This window comes from Rana temporaria, chromosome 1 (assembly GCF_905171775.1).
Source record: "Rana temporaria chromosome 1, aRanTem1.1, whole genome shotgun sequence".
NCBI lineage: Eukaryota > Metazoa > Chordata > Amphibia > Anura > Ranidae > Rana > Rana temporaria.
Window position 1 is genome coordinate 659,340,520 of NC_053489.1, and position 20,765 is coordinate 659,361,284.

The 20,765-nt window shown below is 43.6% G+C and overlaps 1 protein-coding gene across 1 annotated transcript in view; it reads right to left on the reverse strand.

Moving 5' to 3' along the window:
• Positions 1 to 1,080: 1,080 nt before the first annotated feature.
• The window catches only part of ATP6V1B1 (ATPase H+ transporting V1 subunit B1), a 131,207-nt gene continuing 111,522 nt past the window's right edge, over positions 1,081 to 20,765 (reverse strand). The window contains exons 9-14 of the mRNA XM_040335526.1: positions 18,861 to 18,984; positions 16,561 to 16,711; positions 12,798 to 12,880; positions 12,594 to 12,698; positions 9,922 to 10,051; positions 1,081 to 1,368 (exon numbers count right to left, since the gene is read on the reverse strand). Of these exons, the coding sequence (XP_040191460.1) occupies positions 1,202 to 1,368; positions 9,922 to 10,051; positions 12,594 to 12,698; positions 12,798 to 12,880; positions 16,561 to 16,711; positions 18,861 to 18,984 (760 nt within the window). The 3' untranslated portion in view covers positions 1,081 to 1,201. The remainder of the gene's footprint in view (positions 1,369 to 9,921; positions 10,052 to 12,593; positions 12,699 to 12,797; positions 12,881 to 16,560; positions 16,712 to 18,860; positions 18,985 to 20,765) is intronic.

The window sequence follows — 20,765 nt, forward strand, 5'->3', positions numbered from 1 at the left end:
ACTCTGTACCCAAATATAATGGGCCATATTCTCTAAAAATATCCGCCTGCTGCGCTTAGGGCACTTACACTCCGCTGTCCCAACTTACTGGAGCAGGTGCTGTATTCCCCAAACACTTGCTCCATAAGTTGGGACAGCGGAGTGTAAGTGTCCCGGCATAGCCTGGCGGATCTCCAAGGGGGCGTCTTCTATTCAAATGAAGCGCGCCCCCGATGCGAAAGAACTGGGCATGCGCCAGGCTGCAAAAAGCCCAGTGCGCATGCTCCAGTTCTCGGCGGAAAACGTCAATGACGCCGACGTGTGCGTCATTGACGTAAAGTCGTATTCAAGAACGACTTACGTAAACGACGTACCCGACGAAAAAACACGACGGGGACCCGACGCCATCCGTAACATGGCCTACGCGAGACTTGCGGAAACTTACCCCTCATATAGCAAGAGTAAGTTTCCGCTTACGCAAACGACGTTAGCGACGGTTACGCGACGCGAACTCGTTCGGGAATCGGCGTAGAAGGATCATTTGCATATGCAAATGACTCCTTCACGTAAATGCCATCTAGCGGCGGCCGGCGTCATTGCATTTAAGATCCGCCAGTGTAAGTGACTTACAGATGGCGGATCTTAAGTGTATCTATGCAAAAATGATTCTGAGAATCAGGAGCATAGATACACGGGTCAAAAAAGGGAGTTACGATGGAGTATCTGACTTACTCCATCGAAACTTCACTGAGAATATGGCCCAATGTATGTCCTTTTTTTTGCACAAATAGAGCTTTCTTTTGGTGGCATTTGATCACCTCTGTGTAGTGCAGTGAAATCAGAGTAAGCCATTTCAACAGAGGAGAGAAGCCTCTACAACGGTGCAAGGATGGAGTTCAGATATAAAGTACCAGCCTGGTCATAGCAATGTTGAAGTGCACAGGGGTATTCATACTTCCCACTGCCCCATTCTCATGTATTCTCCCACAGGGGCTCATGTGGCAATGACAGCAATAATCATCCCCATCGCAACAACATCAACCTGGCTGAAGCCTACAAAATACCTTTGTGTTTAAGACAATGAATCAGATACGTGGGTTGAGGGGAGTAACAATTTAATAGTGAAACAGGAGGATGCACATCAAAATTCGAAATAAATATTGTTTTAGAGACCATGTACTGGGGGTTTCCTGTGTGATTATCAATAAAGTCAGTCTTGTATTTAGCGTTTGGATGGCGCCGACTGCCCTGCCTGCGCCCGGGATTCTCTGGGGTAGAATTCAGACAGCATGGCCTCCGGAATACGCTTGAGAAGCTCCTTTGGGAAGATTCGTAGCAGTTGCCATCCAATGTCCAGAGACTCAAAGATTGTCCGATTCTCATATGCTCCTGGTGGAAGAAAATACGTGAGCAGGAGTTACCTTTCTGGCTAACAGTCTTGTGCAAGAACCAGCTGATCAACCAATCACGTTTAATTGTGGTAAACTGACCAAGAAACGTAACAGTTGGCTCTGATTAGGGGCTAGAGAGACCAGGAGACATGAGAAGAGGGAGAGAGTTGGAAGGGAAGAAACAGAAAAGAGTGAAGGTGTGTAAGAGCGTAGTGAGAACAGAAAAGTGTTAGTTCCTCAGGGGCGGAGACTTATATTTATTTGAATGGTGTTTGTAACACTGGTGCTATTAAATTGTAGTAAAAACAGAAAAGTGTAATACTGGAGTTATTAAACTGTAGTGAGAACAGAAATGTGTAAGTTCCTCAGGGTTGGAGATTTCTGCAAGTAGTTCACAGTGTAGAGCACTGTAGAAAATATATAAGTGTATTATAATAATTTGCATGGCACAGGTAACACTGGAGTTTTTAAACTGTAGTGAGAACAGAAAGGTGTAAGTTCCTCGGGGGTTGAGACTTCTGTAAGTAGTTCACAGTGTACACCATTGTGGAAAATATATAAGTTTATTATAATAATGTTAATGGCATTTCTAACACAGGAGCTATTAAACTATAGTGAGAACAGAAAAGTGTAAAGCCCTGTACACACGATCGGTTTGTCTGATGAAAACAGACCGATGGACCGTTTCCATCGGACAAACGGATCGTGTGTGGGCCCCATCAGTTTGTTTTCCATCGGTGAAAAAAAAAAGAACATGTTTTTAAATTTTCTTATGGTTAACCACTTAAGCCCCGGACCAATATGCTGCTAAATGACCAAAGGCGTTTTTACAATTCGGCACTGCGTCGCTTTAACAGACAATTGCGCGCTCGTGCGACGTGGCTCCCAAACAAAATTGGCGTCCTTTTTTCCCCACAAATAGAGCTTTCTTTTGGTGGTATTTGATCACCTCTGCAGTTTTTATTTTTTGCGCTATAAACAAAAATAGAGCGACAATTTTGAAAAAAATTCAATATTTTTTACTTTTTGCTATAATAAATATCCCCCAAAAACATATATAAATTTTTTTTTTCCTCAGTTTAGGTCGATACGTATTCTTCTACCTATTTTTGGTAAAAAAAATCGCAATAAGCGTTTATCGCTTGGTTTGCGCAAAATTTATAGTGTTTACAAAATAGGGGATAGTTTTATTGCATTTGTATTAATTATTATTTTTTTACTACTATTGGCGGCGATCAGCGATTTTTTTCGTGACTGCGACATTATGGCGGACACTTCGGACAATTTTGACACATTTTTGGGACCATTGTCATTTTCACAGCAAAAAATGCATTTAAATTGCATTGTTTATTGTGAAAATGACAGTTGCAGTTTGGGAGTTAACCACAGGGGGCGCTGAAGGAGTTATGTTTCACCTAGTGTGTGTTTACAACTGATGGGAGGTGTGGCTGTAGGACTGACGTCATCGATCGAGTCTCCCCTATAAAAGGCATCACTCGATCGATGCAGCCATCACAGTGAAGCACGGGGAAGCCGTGTTTACATACGGCTCTCCCCGTTCTTCAGCTCCGGGGAGCGATCGCGACGGAGCGGCTATAAACGAATAGCCGCGCCATCGTCCCGGATCGCTCCCTGCGGGAATCCGACCGCCGCATGTAGCGGGGGGGTCCCGATCGGACCCCCGACCCGCGGGAAGGCAAGGACGTACCTGTACGCCCATTTGCCTGTACGTGCCATTCTGTGGACGTACATATACATGCGGCGGTCGGGAAGTGGTTAAAAAAACGATAGAAAAAAACTATCGTCTGTGTGGAAGTCCATCGGTCAAAAATCCACGCATGCTCAGAATCAAGTCGACGTATGCTCGGAAGCATTGAACTTCATTTTTCTCAGCACGTCGTAGTGTTTTACGTCACCGCGTTGGACACGGTCAAATTTTTGACTGATGGTGTGTAGGCAAGACTGATGAAAGTCAGCTTCATCGGATATCCGACGAAAAAAATTATCGGATTAGATTTCATCAGATATCCGATCGTGTGTACAGGGCTTAAGTCCCTAAGGGGCGAAGACTGCTGTAAGCAGTTTATAGTGTAGAGCACTGTGGAAAATATATAAATGTATTGAAATAATTTGAATGCCATTTGTAACACCGGAGCTATTAAACTGTAGTGAGAACAGAAAATGTTAAGTTCTTCCAGGGTGGAGACTGCTGTAAGTAGTTACGTGTTATAATAACTTTAATAAGGCTTTTGTAACATTAGAGCTGTTAAAATGTAGTGAGAACAGAAAATTGTAAGTTCCTCCAGGGTGGAGACTGCTGTAAGTAGTTAAGTGTCTTATAATAACTTTAATGTGGCTTTTGTAACACTAGAGCTGTTAAAATGTAGTGAGAACAGAAAATTGTAAGTTCCTCCAGGGTGGAGACTGCTGTAAGTAGTTAAGTGTCTTATAATAACTTTAATGTGGCTTTTGTAACACTAGAGCTGTTAAAATGTAGTGAGAACAGAAAAGTGTAAGTTCTTTAGGGGCAGAGACTTCTGTAATAAGGATGAGCTCCAGCGTGTTCGCATGGTACACGTGCAGAGCCCGTCAGGAAGTCTGCACGGCGCTGCGCTATTCACAGCCAGTGAGACATTTCCCGATCTCTGCAGCCGAGCATCGGGACAATGTCTCCCTGGCTGTGATTAGCGCCGTGCACACTTCCTGGCGGGCTCTGCACGTGTACCATGCGAACACACTGGAGCTCATCCTTATTCTGTAAGTAGTTCACAGTGTAGACCATTGTGGAAAATATATAAATGTATTATAATCATTTGAATGGCGTTTGTAACACTGGAGCTATTAAACTATAGTAAGAACAGAAACGTTTAAGTTCCTCAGGGGCGGAGACTTCTGTAAGTAGTTCACAGTGTAGACCATTGTGGAAAATATATGTGTATTATAAAAATGTTAATGGCATTTGTAACCCTGGAGATTTTAAACTGTAGTGAGAACAGAAAAGTGTAAGTTACTCGGGGGCAGCGATTTCCGTAAGTAGTTTACAGTGTAGAGCACTGTGGAAAATGCATAAATGTATTATAATACTTTAATGGTGTTTAAAACACTGGAGCTATTAAATTATAGTGAGAACAGAAAAGCATAACACTGGAGTTATTAAACTATAGTGAGAACAGAAAAATGTAAGTTCCTCAGAGGCAGAGACTGCCGTAAGTAGTTCACAGCGTAGAGCACTGTGGAAAATATCTAAATATAGTATAATAATTTAATGGTGTGTGTAACACTGGTGCTAATAAACTATAATAAGAACAGAAAAGTATAACACTGGAGTTATTAAACTATAGTGAGAACAAGAAAATGTACGTTCCTCAGGGGCGGAGGCTGCTGTAAGTAGTAACAATGTAGAACACTGTGGGAAAACATATAAGTGTATTATAGTAATGTATTTGCCATTTGTAACACTGGAGTTATTAAACTGTAGTGAAAACAGAAAATTGTAAGTCCCTCAGGGGCGGAGACTGTAAGTAGTTTACAGTGTAGAGCACTGTGGAAAACATATAAGTGTATTATAAAATATTAAAAGTATATGTAATACTGGAGGTATTAAACAGTGAGCTGGTGTGCTGTAGAGACTAATATAGATGTTCAAAAGTACAAAAAAAATATCAGGTGGAAGGGATTTTGTTGGCACCACCATATATCAAACAGCCAATAGACAAAATTACCAAACCTCTATTGTGGTAGAATTAAAACTGTACAATGAAAACAATCTATTCACAGGCCATATAATATTTCATTAAATGCATTGCTTACAACAACCATATTGTGTATCTGTGTGTGACACCTATAACATATGTGAAGCGCCTCCTCGATCTCTGCGGACGCAGGTGGGCCTCTCTCTTCTCCCTTTCAGCTGGTATGGGAATGCACAGATGGTACTGTGAGTACCATCTACCTCCCTTTTTTGTCCATCGAGCTGACCCTGAAGAAGAACAAGTCTTGAAATGCGTCAGCCACTTGGGCAATATACCTGTGATGTAATGCACCCGCAGAGATTGGGGAGGCGCTTCACATAGTAAGCAAAGGAACCACCCAGCGGCATGGCCAAGCACCACCCAACACACAGAGGAGACAGCAGTGGTCACTTGGGTAAGACATTTGTTATGTCTAGAAGATGTAAAATGTCCAGACATTTTGAAGCCATGAGGGAAAAAAAATGTTTTTTTTTTTTAAAGTCGGCAACTAGTAGTTTTACTAATCAAAAGTAATTTTGTCTTTAACCACTTCCTTACTGGGCACTTAAACCCCTTCCTGACCAGAGGACTTTTTGCGATTCGGCACTGCGTCGCTTTAACTGACAATTGCGCGGTCGTGCGACGTGGCTCCCAAACAAAATTAACGTCCTTTTTTCCCCACAAATAGAGCTTTCTTTTGGTGGTATTTGATCACCTCTGCGGTTTTTATTTTTTGCGCTATAAACAAAAATAGAGCGACAATTTTGAAAAAAAATAAAATATTTTTACTTTGTTGCTATAATAAATAGCTCAATTTTTTTTTTTACGTTTTTTTTTTTATCCTCAGTCTAGGCCGATACGTATTCTACATATTTTTAGTAAAAAAAAAAAAAATCGCAATATGCGACTGGTTTGCGCAAAAGTTATAGCGCCTACAAAATAAGGGACAGAATTATTATTATTTTTTTTTTTTTTTTTTTACTAGAAATGGCGGCGATCTGCGATTTTTATTGGGACTGCGACGTTATGGCGGACACATCGGACACTTTTGACACATTTTTGGCGCCATTCACATTTATACTGCAATCAGTGCTATAAATATGCACTAATTACTGTATAAATTTTTTTTTTTACTAGAAATGGCGGCGATCTGCGATTTTTATTGGGACTGCGACGTTATGGCGGACACATCGGACACTTTTGACACATTTTTGGCGCCATTCACATTTATACTGCAATCAGTGCTATAAATATGCACTAATTACTGTATAAATGCTTTTTTTTTACTAGAAATGGCGGCGATCTGCGATTTTTATTGGGACTGCGCCGTTATGGCGGACACATCGGACACTTTTGACACATTTTTGGCGCCATTCACATTTATACTGCAATCAGTGCTATAAATATGCACTAATTACTGTATAAATGCTTTTTTTTTTACTAGAAATGGCGGCGATCTGCGATTTTTATTGGGACTGCGCCGTTATGGCGGACACATCGGACACTTTTGACACATTTTTGGCGCCATTCACATTTATACTGCAATCAGTGCTATAAATATGCACTAATTACTGTATAAATGTGACTGGCAGGGAAGGGTTAACACTAGGGGGTGAGGAAGGGGTTAAATGTGTACCCTAATTAGTGTTCTAACTGTGGGGGAGGGGGGGTGACTGGGGGGGTGACCGATCTATGTCTCTATGTACAAGAGACACAGATCCGTCTCCTCTCTCCCCTGACAGCACCGCTGTCTGCGAGAGCCGGGAATGAGAGATGATCTCATATGTAAACATATGAGATCATCTCTCATTGGCCGCACAGATCGCCTAGGAAACGGCCGCTCCGATTGGCCGTTCACGGCGATCTGTGACTGGCTGTGTCCAAGGGACACGGCCAGTACAGAAGTTCCCCGCCGCGCGCTCTGGAGCGCGCGCGGGGAACGTGTAAAGGAGAGGCCGTAAAAACACGGCCTGTTAGAAATTGGGAGCCGCGCTGAGGCCGTACAAAGTCGTACGGCCGTCATCAAGTGGTTAAGGCACCTCTGGCAGGCCAGGATGTGTTTTGTCATTCTTGTAGCATTTGGAAAAGATTATTAGCTAGATTCAGAGAGGGCGTCCTAACTTTGCAGCGGCGTAGCGTATCGTGTTTACACTACGCCGCCGTAAGTTAGCGAGGCAAGTAAATGATTCTCAAAGTACTTGCCTGCTAAGTTACGGCGGCGTAGCGTAAATCGGGCGGGCGTAATGGCGCCTAATTAAAATTTAGCTAAGGGGGCGTGTTTTATGTTAATGGGGCTTGACCTGACGTGATTGACGTATTTTACGAACGGCGCATGCGCCGTCCGCCTACATATCCCAGTGTGCATTGCAGCAAAGTACGCCGCACGGTCCTATTGATTTCGACATGGACGTAAATGACGTAAAACCCTATTCACGGACGACTTACACAAACAACGTAAAATTTTTAAATTTCGACGCGGGAACGGCGGCCATACTTAACATTACTAGTCCAGCTATTTGATGGAATAACTTTAGGCCTGATAATGCGTTACGTAAACGGCGTATCTGTACTACGTCGGCCGGGCGTATGTTCGTGAATAGGCGTATCTAGTGATTTACATATTCTACGCCGACCGCAATGGAAGCGCCACCTAGCGGCCAGCCTAAAAATTACACTTTAGGATACGACGGTGTAAGACACTTACGCTGCTCGTATCTGAGCCTAATTTAAGCGTATCTGGTTACCAGAGTCTCTCTGAATCTAGCTATATTTCTTCTCAAAAAGCTGTGCTCTCAGCAGAAATTGCACTGTGGAAATGTTTCCAAACTCTAGATATTGGTCTCACCTTTTTAGGTGGGAAAAGAAAAAACAATGTACTGACCAGACTATAGGTAAACATGATGCTGTGATGGTGGAGAATATTAATAGTAATTATTTAAAGGTTAAAAAGATAAACGCATTTGTCAAATGTACCCTCTTACCTGTCAAATAAGGCCTGAGAGGACAGAAACTATCATCTACTTGCTGTTGCGAAACTACAAGTCCCATGAGGCTTTGCAGGGCAATTACAAGCATGATTCCCAAAGGCAGAGGCATGATGGGACTTGTAGTTCTGCAACAGCTGAAGCGCCACAGGTTAAGCACCCATAATCTACTGTATCCCAACAATCATCCAACTGTAGGAGGTACAAGATTGAGCTCACAGGCAAAGTAAACTGGAGCATTTCCCCTGCAGTGCCCCCTAGTGGTAGAGATGCATATCTCTCTTGCTTGAGATCTGCACAGTGCTACTTGAATTGTATTCCAGGATTTTCTTGTCTTTGGCTGAGAGAACTTGCAATAATTTAGGACTTTCATTAACATCTTCATGTTTTATAGTTTAAATGCCATGTCATAGACATATTTATCATTGTAAAAAAACATATTCCACACTCTTTTTTTCAGTTTTTCTGAAAAAACTTGTTGTAAGTAATGCATTTTATGTTATAAAGATAAACGAATTTGTCAAATTTACCTTCTTACCTGTCAAATAAGGCATGGGAGAACAGAAACTATTGTCTACTGCAGGGGTGACCAACCTTTTGAAGCGCAAGGGCCACTTAAGCGACTTGGTAACTGGTCGCGGGCCACAATCAGCGGAGCGGGCGGATGTCAGGTCCATGTCCGTTCTGCATATGCAGAGTGGACACGGGCACAGCCGGATCGGATTGGAGGTAGGACACAAGTCGGTTTACATGTTCCACTCCTTGGAGGTGAATGGAGGGTCCAACTGGGTCGGACAGGGTCGTGTGAAAGGGGCCCATGGCTGCTTTCATACTAATGCGCTGTGGTTTACCCGCATTGCGGGTGCAACGCAGTGTACCTTTGGCTTTTCTGCACTTTGCAATAGACTTCTATTATATTCTGCAGGTTTGGTGCATATTCTGAAAGCCCAAACTCGCAGGTAATAACAAAAGTCTATGGCTCAGTGCAGGTAACCTTCGGGTGCGCTGCTCTACATCTGCGGATTAGTTTGAAAGAAGCCCAGTAACCACTACAGAACAGATATGCCCATATATACACATATTTTAGTAATAAACTGACCTTTAATAACAGTACTCTATTCCATCCCAGAGCAGGAGGTCGCTGGCAACATCAGAGGGCTCCGCGGGCCACTGGTTGGGCACCCCTGGTCTACTGTTTACCAACAATCACCCAACTGTAGGAGGTACAAGATGGAGCTCACAGGCAAAGTAACCTGGAGCTTTTTCCCTGCAGTGCCCCCTAGTGGTAGAGATGCATATCTCTCTTGCTTGAGATCTGCACAGTGCTACTTGAATTGTATTCCAGAATTTTCTTGTCTTTAGCTGAGAGAACTTGCAATAATTTAGGACTTTACATAAAGACTCAGAAATATTTTATAAATGTTTTTTTATGGCATAGATATATTTATCATTGTAAAAAAAAAAAAAACATATTCCACACATTTTTTTCAGTTTTTCTAAAAAAAAACAGCTTTGGAAAAAAAAAAAGTTGTAAGTAATGCATTTTATGTAGTATTATATGGCCTGTGAATATATTTTTTCCATTATATGGTTTTAATCTCACCATAATAAAACTTTGTTCATTTTATCTAGTGACTATTTGATATATGATGGCTACAAAATCCCTACCACCCGATTTTTTTTGTACTTTGAAATTTTTGGGATGTTGGCACAACGCATAGTCTCATGTCACACTATTGTAAGTTTAAATTTCATGCAGATGTTCATATGCAGTATAGTACAGGGGGGAATATATCAGAGCTATACAAATAAATGATAATATTAGTGATAATTTACCCTGAGCAATGAACTGCTTCTCAAACTTTTGCAAGAACTCCAGATACAAGAGGTCATCTGAGGACAAAGCTTCTTCACCCACCACAGCTTTCATGGCCTGGACATCTTTCCCGATGGCGTAACAAGCATACTGTTCCATGAAACAAAGACACAATTACTCTAAACCAGAACATTTGAATTAAACAACACAACTCATGGAGCTCCTCATATGTATTATTTTTTGGGAAAACTGATCTGGTCTGAAGAGGCTTGGACACAATGGGCCAGATTCACAGACAACTTACGCAGACGTATCTGTTGATACGCCGCGTAAGTTGTAGTATGCGCCGTCGTATCTATGCGCTGTATTCAGGAAACCAGATACGGCTGAATTTCTGCTTGATCCGACCGACGTAAGTCTCCTTATGCCGTCGTATCTTGGATGCATATTTACGCTGGCCCCTAGGGGCGCTTCCGTTAATTTACGCATCGAATATGTAAATAAGCTAGATACGCCGATTCACGAACGTACTTGCGCCCGTCGCATTAAGGTACTTTGTTTACGTAAGGCGTATGTCCGTCGTAAAGTTACTCCTCATAAAGCAGGGGTAAGTCATGTTAAGGTATGGGCGCGGGAACAGCGTTGTATTTTATATCATTTACGTAAGTCGTACGTGAATGGGGCTGGGCGTAGGTTACGTTAACGTCGAAAGCATTGAGCCGACGTATCTTAGGGAATATTTGCAACGTGATTCTGAGCATGCGCGCACATGTGCCGTTCGTTCGGCCATACATTTACATGGGGTCACGCTTCATTATAATACTACACGCCCACTGCCTTGCTACTTTGAATTAGGCGGGCTTACACCGGCCATTTTACGTTACACCGGCGCAAGAAAGGGAGCAAGTGCTTTGTGAATACAGTACGAGTCTCTCTATGTTACGTCGGCGTATCGCATATCAGATGCGCTACGCGGCTCTAAAGATACGCCGATCTCTCTGAATCTGGCCCCATGTATAGAATGGCATTCCTACTATTATGCCGCCTACACACGATCGATCAAACCGTTGAGAATGGTCTGATGGACCGTTTTCATCGGACCAAACCGATCGTGTGTGGGCCCCATCGGTTATTTATCCATAGGTTAAAAAAAAGCCAACTTTTTTTCAAATATAACCGATGGATACCTAACCGATAGGAAAAAAATTATCGTTTGTAGGCAAGTCCATCGGTTAAAAATCCATGCATGCTCAGAATCAAGTGGACGGATGCTTGGAAGCATTGAACTTCATTTTTTTCAGCACGTCGTTGTGTTTTACGTCACCGCGTTCTGACACGATCGTTTTTTTAACTGATGGTGTGTAGGCGCGTCTGACCATCAGTCAGCTTCATAGGTTAACCAATGAAAACGGTCCATCAGACCGTTTTCATTGGATGGACCGATCGTGTGTACAGGGCTTTAGATATCATTGAGTATCAGTTTCTATAATAATAGAATATTATTTGATATCCTGCTCCTGACACTACACCGTGGGGAATGGGGAGGGATAGGACTTTCATATAAAGACCATCCTTGTCTCAAACCATTGTCTTTGTTCCTTCCAAGACCTCGATCCGCGATCGCCGCCGGGCACACGCGATCGCTCGTTACAGAGCGAGGACCGGGAGCTGTGTGTGTAAACACACACCTCCAGGTCCTGTCAGGGAGAGAAATGCTGATCTTCTGTTCATACAATGTATGAACAGAAGATCAGTCATTTCCCCAAATCAGTCCACCTCCCCTACAGTTAGAACACACCCAGGGAGCATACTTAACCCCTTCCCCGCCCCCTAGTGGTAGTGGAATTTTTATAGTAATCCAATGCATTTTTATAGCACTGGTCGCTATAAAAATGCCAATTGTCCCAAAAATGTGTCAGAAGTGTCCACCATAATGTTGCAGTACCGGAAAAAAAAATCGCTGATCGCCGCCATTACTATTAAAAAAAAATATTAATAAAAATGCCATAAAAATACCCCCTATTTTGTAAACGCTATAACTTTTGCGCAAACCAATCAATAAACGCTTATTGCGATTTTTTTTTTACGAAAAATATGTAGAAGAATACGTATCGGCCTAAACTGAGGAAAAAAAAAGTTTTTTTATATCTTTTTGGGGGATATTTATTATAGCAAAAAGTAAAAAATATTAATTTTTTCCAAAATTGACGCTCTATTTTTGTTTATAGCGCAAAAACTAAAAACCGCAGAGGTGATCAAATACCACCAAAAGAAAGCTATATTTTTGGGAAAAAAGGACGCCAATTGTTTGGGAGCCATGTCAGACGACCGCGCAATTGTCAGTTAAAGCGACGCAGTGCCGAATCGCAAAAAGTGCTCTGGTCTTTGACCAGCAATATGGTCCGGGGGGTTAAGTGGTTAACAATCAACTTTTGGCAACCCAAGTGCTGCCAACAGGGGCACCCACGGCTTGAGTTTCATCCAATTCAGCAGGAGTCAGCTGAAATTTGAGCTATGTATGGTAGACTTAACTTCAGGAGGAAAATGTAACCAAATGAGATCTAGAGAGATCCAACACCTCCACCCCAGTTTTGTTTTGTGGGCCTGTCCCTCCTGGAAATAACATGTACAATGAAGACAAAAAACATAGTCTGGCAGATGGGGATGGTGCCCGAGCCAAGGATTTGCATACCAGTTGGTTGGAAACATCACCGTGATCTTTTCGCGTCATGCCTTCTCCAATGGCGGACTTCATAAGACGGGACAGTGATGGGAGAACATTGATAGGGGGGTAGATCTGGAAAAAAACAAATGAATGGATTTAGATTATATTTGTTCAGCTCTGAGGAAGCCCTCCAATCGAAATGTCAACCTGTATATGGAATGGCAAACTGACCTGCCTGTTGTGAAGTTGTCTGTCTACGTAGATCTGTCCTTCAGTGATGAATCCAGTTAAGTCAGGAATGGGGTGAGTGATATCTGCAAATGGGCAAAAAGTCATAAAATATTCAGGTTATTTGGCACGATTTTTATTTTTATCTGTTATAATATACGGTAAGCATGGAAGAATGCTGCAAGAATTTTAAGCATCAGTTAAACTTATTGGGCCAGATTCAGGTACGAGTTACGATGGAGTATCTCCAGATACGCCGTCGTAACTCTGAGTGTGCGGCGTCGTATCTATGCGCCTGATTCTTAGAATCAGTTACGCATAGATTTCCCTAAGATCCGACCGGCGTAAGTCTCTTACGCCGTTGTATCTTAGTTGCATATTTCCGCTGGACGCAAGGTGGCGCTTCCGTAAATTTCCGCATCGAATATGCAAATTAGGTAGATACGCCGATTCAGAAACGTACGTGCGCCCGGCGCATTTTTTTACATCGTTTACGTAAGGCTTTTTCCGGCGTATAGTTACCCCTGCTCTATGAGGTGTAGCCAATGTTAAGTATGGACATCGGGCCAGCGTAGAATTTTTTACGTTTTACGTCGTTTGCGTAAGTCATTCGCGAATAGGGCTGTGCGTAAGTTACGTTCACGTCGAAAGCATTGACTATTTGCGGCGTAATTTGGAGCATGCGCACTGGGATACGTTCACGGACGGCGCATGAGCCGTTCGTAAAAAGCGTCATTTACGTAGGGTCACGAGTAATTAGCATAAAACGCGCCCACCTCTTCCACATTTGAATTAGGCGGGCTTACACCGGGACAGTTACACTACGCCGCCGTAACTTACAGAGCAAGTTCTTTCTGAATACGGGACCTGCCGCTGTAAGTTACGGTGGCTTAGTGTATCTGAGATACGCTACGCCCGCCGAAAGTTACGCTATTGTACCTGAATCTGGCCCATTATATCTGACTTGTAGAGGAAAGATCTGTATACTAGACATGTGAAATTTATTTCGTTCCAAATTCGTTGTTCAACAAAATTCGACAAATTCGTTAGTTCGGAAATATTCGACTTAATGAAAACCTGTTTAACAAACTTTTCCGAAAACGAAAATTCGAATAAATTCAAAAGAACAAAAATCAAAAAATTTCGAAAACCTGATAATCCAAAATAATTATTAACTAATAATAATTAATTATTATTAACTATTAAATTATAGGTATTGAAATTTCCTTTCAAATGTGCCTGCTATGCCGCGTACACACGATCAGAAATTGCGACAAGAAAACCGTGGAATTTTTTTGACACGGAATTTTGGCTCAAACTTGTGTTGCATACACACGGTCACACCAAATTCAGACCGTCAAGAACGCGGTGACGCACAACACTACAACAAGCCGAGAAAAACGAAGTTCAATTATTCTGAGAATGCGTCAAATTGATTCTGAGCATGCATACAGACTAAATTTCCGACAAGAACTTTTCCCGTCGGAAAATTTGAGAACCAGCTCTCAAATTTTTGCTGTCAGAAATTCTAAAAGAACAAGTCAAATGGGGCCTACACATGGTCGGAATTTCCGACCAGAAGCTCACATCGAACTTTTCTTGTCGGAAATTCCGATCGTGTGTACGCAGCATTAGTGAACGTAACGAATACAAATTTAAAAACGTTTTACTATTATTATAATTATTAATTTGTTACGTTCCATTTGTTTAGATGTAGAATTTGTTATTTTGGATAATTCTTAAGCTCGGATAAATTCGTATTCGTTACATTCACTAACAGCCAAATTTAAAAGTAAATTCCAATACAGTAATACCTATTAGCTATTATTTTTTTTAAATCCTGACTTTGTGAGCATTGTCCCGCAAGACGAGCAGGATTCAAGCCTCTTGGGTGTGAAGTACCGTATTTGGCCAGAGGTGCGGGGGGCGCCGGTGACACTCTGAGCCGTTCGGAGCTGTTTCTGAATGTCTCCGGCGCCCCCCCACCTCTGGTTACATGTGGTACTGCATACACTAGCACTGGAACAGATTATCTGAGTTTCCATTATTTCCTATGGGGAAACTCACTTTGATATATGAGTGCTTTGGATTACAAGCATTCTTCTGGAATGAATTATGCTTGAATTCTTTCTTAATTCATAATTCATTCTTCTTGGAATGAATTATGTATTCTTCTGGAATGATTGAATGGTCCAAGGTACCACTGTACCTATAATTTAATAGTTAGTCATTATATGTTAGTTAGTTATTATTTAGGATTTTTGAATTTTAGTTCTTTCAAATTTTCAGATTTTCGTTCTTTCGAAATTTCCGATTTTCTGACCACACCTTCATTTTGGACGTCCCTCTACCCTTCTCCCAGATTCTCTTGTCCGAAGAAGTGCTGTAGGGCTTCTGGTCCCGACAAAGCCCATGCACCAAAGATGGCTGTTATGGAAGATAGCTAGTATGGATGTTCGGCCCCGTACACACGACCGTGTTTCTCGGCAGAATTCAGCCAGAAACTCGATCGGAGCTGGATTCTGCCGAGAAACCCGGTCGTGTGTACCCTTTTCACAGAGGAAGTCGACGAGGAACTCGTCGGGCCAAATAGACAACATGTTCTCTATTTCCTCGTTGTTCAATGAGGAAAGTTGGCCCGCCGAGATCCTCGGCGGCTTCAACACAGAACTCGACGAGGAACTCGATGTGTTTGGCACGTCGAGTTCCTCGGACATGTGTACGGGGCCTTCCAAAACATTACCGTGTTTGTGTATGCATGGGAAAAAATCTCCTGCACATATGCAGATGCACTGAAGGGCTCTGCCAGGACCCGAAGGCTATAATAATGGAAATGATGGGGGGGTGGGGGGCAGGTTGATCCAAATAAAAGGGGTCTATAGTTCCTCTACAAGAGGGGTGCCCAACCTTGCCCAACCTTTTGAAGAGTGAGGGCCACTTAAGCAACTTGGTAACCAGTCGTGGGCCACAATGAGCGGATCGCGCGGATGACAGGTCACAGCTATTCTATAGGCCCTATGATCTGATCCGCCCAGGTGGAAGAAGGAGACAAATTCCCTTCTGTTTTTATTTGCGTATTGGAGATACATGGGCATAAGCTGTCAAAAGTCTTTTTACATCTCCTGTTCTATAGAGGTGAATTGAGGATCCGATTGGGTTGGGCCGATCCTGTGAAAAGGGCCTAAGACTGTTTTCACACTGATGTGCTGCAGTTTGCCCACACCGCGGGTGCAGCGTACTGCACCTGTGTCTATCCTGCGGGTTAGCTGAACTTTGCCATAGACTCCGCCTGTGGCAAAAGCCGGCTCTCTAAAGGAAGCATTGGCTTATGGTGCTCTGCAGACGCTTTCTTCCTCTACCACCAGCTTCATTCACAACACTAATGCTGTTGTATGGATGGTCGGCAACCTGCGATCTGGGCTTGCCAACCCCCATTCCAGAGCTGGAGGTCGCGGGCCACATCAGAGGGCTCCGCGGGCCACATATGGCCCCCGGGCCACTGGTTGGCAACCCCTGCTCTACAACTTAAACCTAGCCCTTATCCCTATTATCATGGCAAAAAAAAACAAAATATTGTAGTACTATACCATGGATAATGTCCATAAATAAATATTAGCATTGAAATGGAATGCGCCCATTTGACCCATACCCGAACTACTGATCCAAGTTCAGTTTGTACTTGTAATCAGGTTGTATACTGAGCAGGTCAGGTCAGGCTTTAGAAGAAAGTAGGGCAAGGAAAGTTTGCCGGGATGTAGGAACTCACCGTCATTGGGCATAGTTAGGATGGGGATTTGTGTGATGGAGCCCGTTCTGCCTTCCACTCTGCCGGCTCGCTCATAGATGGTGGCCAAATCTGTGTACATGTACCCGGGGAACCCTCTCCTACCAGGCACCTCCTCACGGGCCGCCGATACCTGTAAGACCAAAAACCAAGAACCCTATCAGGGTGCATTCAACACATTTCCTGTTTGAGTTTCTAAGTGAGCCCACCTGCCATGATCGTAATAAGTAAACTTCTGCCAGCTTGGTCATTTACTTTATGCTCATAGGCGTGCGTACCTGGGCACACCCTAATCATGTTGTAATGTACAGATTTCCCCTGCTGCTTGGATGAAGAGAAAGAGGCAGGGGAATCTCTGTCCTCAGTCCCTTTCCCTCTCTCAAAAGTGGGACAAAAGTTATAATTAAAAAAAAAATACTGACACCAATCTCTGCCCTACTGGCATCATCCACTGCCCTAATGACAGAGCTTTTTTTCTCAAGAAATAGGTGCAGGAACTCAACCACGACCCCATTCAAATTTCACAAACAGTAGAAGGGCCTTAAAGGGGCATTAAATACCAGGATTGCATTACATACAGAGTGCAGAGTTCAGGGGGGTTACACGCAGAGTGCAGAGCTATCACTTGTAAACACAGAAACTAGACTTCTGTGTTTACAAGTGATTGTGGTGAGCAGGCGCCAAAGGGTCTGAGCCAGAGGTGGTGGAACTGAGTTCCCCCAAGTTCCCCCTGAAAAAAAGCCCTGCCTACTGACATTGTCCACTGCCTTACTGACATTGTCCACTGCCCTACTGGCATCATCCACTGTCCTACTGACATTGTCCACTGCCCTACTGGCATCGTCCACTGCCCTACTGGCATCATCCACTGCCCTACTGACATTGTCCACTGCCCTACTGGCATCATCCACTGCCCTACTGAAATTGTCCGCTGCCTTACTGACATAGTCCACTCCCCTACTGGCATCATCCACTGTCCTACTGACATTGGGCCATATTCTTGTACATTTTAGGCGGGCGGCACGTAAGCCATTTACACTACGCCGCCCCAACCTACAGGAGCAAGTGCTGTATTCCCCAAACACTTGCTCCGTAGTTTGGGGCGGCGTAGTGTAATTGGCCCGGCGTATCCCCACGTAAATCCAAGGGGGCGGCTTGTATTTAAATTAAGCGCGCCCCCGATTTGAACGAACTGCGCATGCGCCGGGCTTAAAATAGCCCAGTGCACATGCTCCAGTTCTCGGCGTAAAACGTCAATGACCCTGACGTGTGCGTCATTGACGTAAAGTCGTATTCAAGAACGACTTAGAGAAACGACGTACCCGACGGGAAAAGACGACGCGGACCCGAAGCCATACTTAACATGGCGTACGTGGGACTGGCGTAAGGTTACCCCTCATATAGCAGGGGTAACCTTACGCTTATGCAAATGACGTTAGCGACGGTTACGCGGCGCGAATTCGTTCGGGAATCGGCGTATCAGGCTCATTTGCATAAACAAATGAGACCTGAACTTAAACGCCACCTAGCGGCCGGCTGGGTAATTACATTTAAGATCCGACAGTGTAAGTGACTTACACATGTCGGATCTTAAGCGTATCTATGCGAAAATGATTCTAAGAATCACTCGCATAGATACGCGGGCCAAAAAAGAGAGATACGACGGAGTATCCTGAGATACTCCATCGTATCCTTACTCAGAATATGGCCCATTGTCCACTGCCCTACTGACATTGTCAACTGCCCTACTGGCATCGTCCACTGCCCTACTGACATTGTCCACTGCCCTACTGGCATCATCCACTGTCCTACTGACATTGTCCACTGCCCTACTGGCATCATCCACTGCACTACTGACATCGTCTACTGCCCTACTGGCATCGTCCATTGCCCTACTGACACCGTCCATTGCCCTACTGCCCATATATACACACACACATAGACATATGTGTTTTAACTTTGGGGGGCACACCCTAATGCAGTAGGCTGCGCACACCTATGTTTATGCTAAACTCAAGCCAAGAGGATTTTTTTTCCTTTTTTTTGTTTTGAATACAATGAAGATATGTAAGTGCCCTGTAAGGTTTTTATTGACCTCTGGGACTGTGTTGGGGAAATTCCCCTCCCTTTTCACCAAAGCAAGGTCTTTGGTGTTCTTAAGTTAAGAGGCTGAATGTGTGATCATTCTTATCCATGAACAGAAAAAAATAAATCATTTTTGGATGGATTTGGCCCAAAGACAAGAAAAACCACAATGGTTTTATGGCAGTGGAATTTTTTACCTCTCGCAGGGCTTCAGCATAGGAGCTCATGTCTGTCAGGATCACCAAGACGTGTTTCTCACACTGATAGGCCAAGTACTCGGCTTCTGTGAGTGCCAGACGTGGGGTGATAATCCTCTCGATTCTATCAGAAGAGGACAGAGCAGGGCTTTGTTATCATGATTATCACACTATTACCTACAGTATCTCACAAAAGTAAGTACACCCCTCACATTTTTGTAAATATTTTCTTCTATCTTTTCATGTGACAACACTGAAGAAATGACACTTTGCTACAATGTTGTGTAGTGAGTGTACAGCTTGTATAACAGTGTAAATCTCCTGTACCCTCAAAATAACTCAACACACAGCCATTAATGTCTAAACCGCTGGAAACAAAAGTGAGTACACCCCTAAGTGAAAATGCCCAAATTGGGCCCAAAGTGTCAATATTTTGTGTGGCCGCCATTATTTTCCAGCATTGCCTTATCCCTCTTGGGCATGGAGTTCACCAGAGCTTCACAGGTTGCCACTGGAGACCTCTTCCCCTCCTCCATGATGACATCACGGAGCTGTTGGATGTTGGAGACCTTGCGCTCCTCCACCTTCCGTTTGAGGATGTCCCACAGATGCTCAATAGGGTTTAGGTTTGGAGACATGCTTGGCCAGTCCATCACCTTTACCCTCAGCTTCTTTAGGATGGCAGTGGTTGTCTTGGAGGTGTGTTTGGGGTCGTTATGTTGGAATACTGCCCTGCGGCCCAGTCTCTGAAGGGAGGGGATCATGCCTTGCTTCAGTATGTCACAGTACATGTTGGCATTCATGGTTCCCTCAATGATCTGTAGCTCCCCAGTGCCGGCAGCACTCATGCAGCCCCAGACCATGACACCCCCACCACCATGCTTGACTGTAGACAAGACACACTTGTCTTTGTACTCCTCACCTGGTTGCCGCCACACACGCTTGTCACCATCTGAAAAAAATGGTCTCATCAGACCACAGGACATGTTTCCAGTAAACCATGCCCCTAGTCTGCTTGTCTTCAGAAAACAGTTTGGGGCTTTCTTGTGCATCATCTTTAGAAGAGGCTTCCTTCTGGGACGACAACCATGCAAACCAATTTGATGCAGTGTGCGGCGTATGGTCTGAGCACTGACAGGCTGCTCCCCACCCTTTCAACCTCTGCAGCAATGCTGGCAGCACTCATACGTCTATTTCCCAAAGACAACCTCTGGATATAACGCTGAACATGTCCACTCAATTTCTTTGGTTGACCATGACGAGGCCTGTACTGAGTGGAACCTGTCCTGTTATACCGCTGTATGGTCTTGGCCACCGTGCTGCAGCTCAGTTTCAGGGTCTTGGCAATCTTCTTATAGCCTAGGCCATCTTTATGTAGAGCAACAATTCATTTATTTTTCAGATCCTCAGAGTTCTTTGCCATGAGGTGCCATGTTGAACTTCCAGTGGCCAGTATGAGAGAGTGAGAGCGATAACACCAAATTTAACACACCTGCTCCCCATTCACACCTGAGATCTTGAAACACTAACAAGTCAAATGACACCGGGAAGGGAACCTTAGGGGTGTACTCACTTTTGTTGCCAGCGGTTTAGACATTAATGGCTGTGTGTACTGTCCATTTTTTCTTAGCTTGAAAAGTAAAATATTAAGGCTAAAATGGGCATCATTTGGCATCAGAACAGGTCCTAATTTGGAACCCTCAGGAGGCATTTAGGGCCCATTGTGTCCTTGAAAAGCACCAACAAACAATTATTATTTCACCTTTCCCATTAACCCTAGTAAATTTTGCCAACATTTTGCTCAATACTCCTAATTGTGTCTAAAATTATGAGGAGGTAAAAACTTTAATTTACAATTATCTCTCCTTACATTTGAGTAAAAGGCACTTTAAAGTGGGGTTCCAT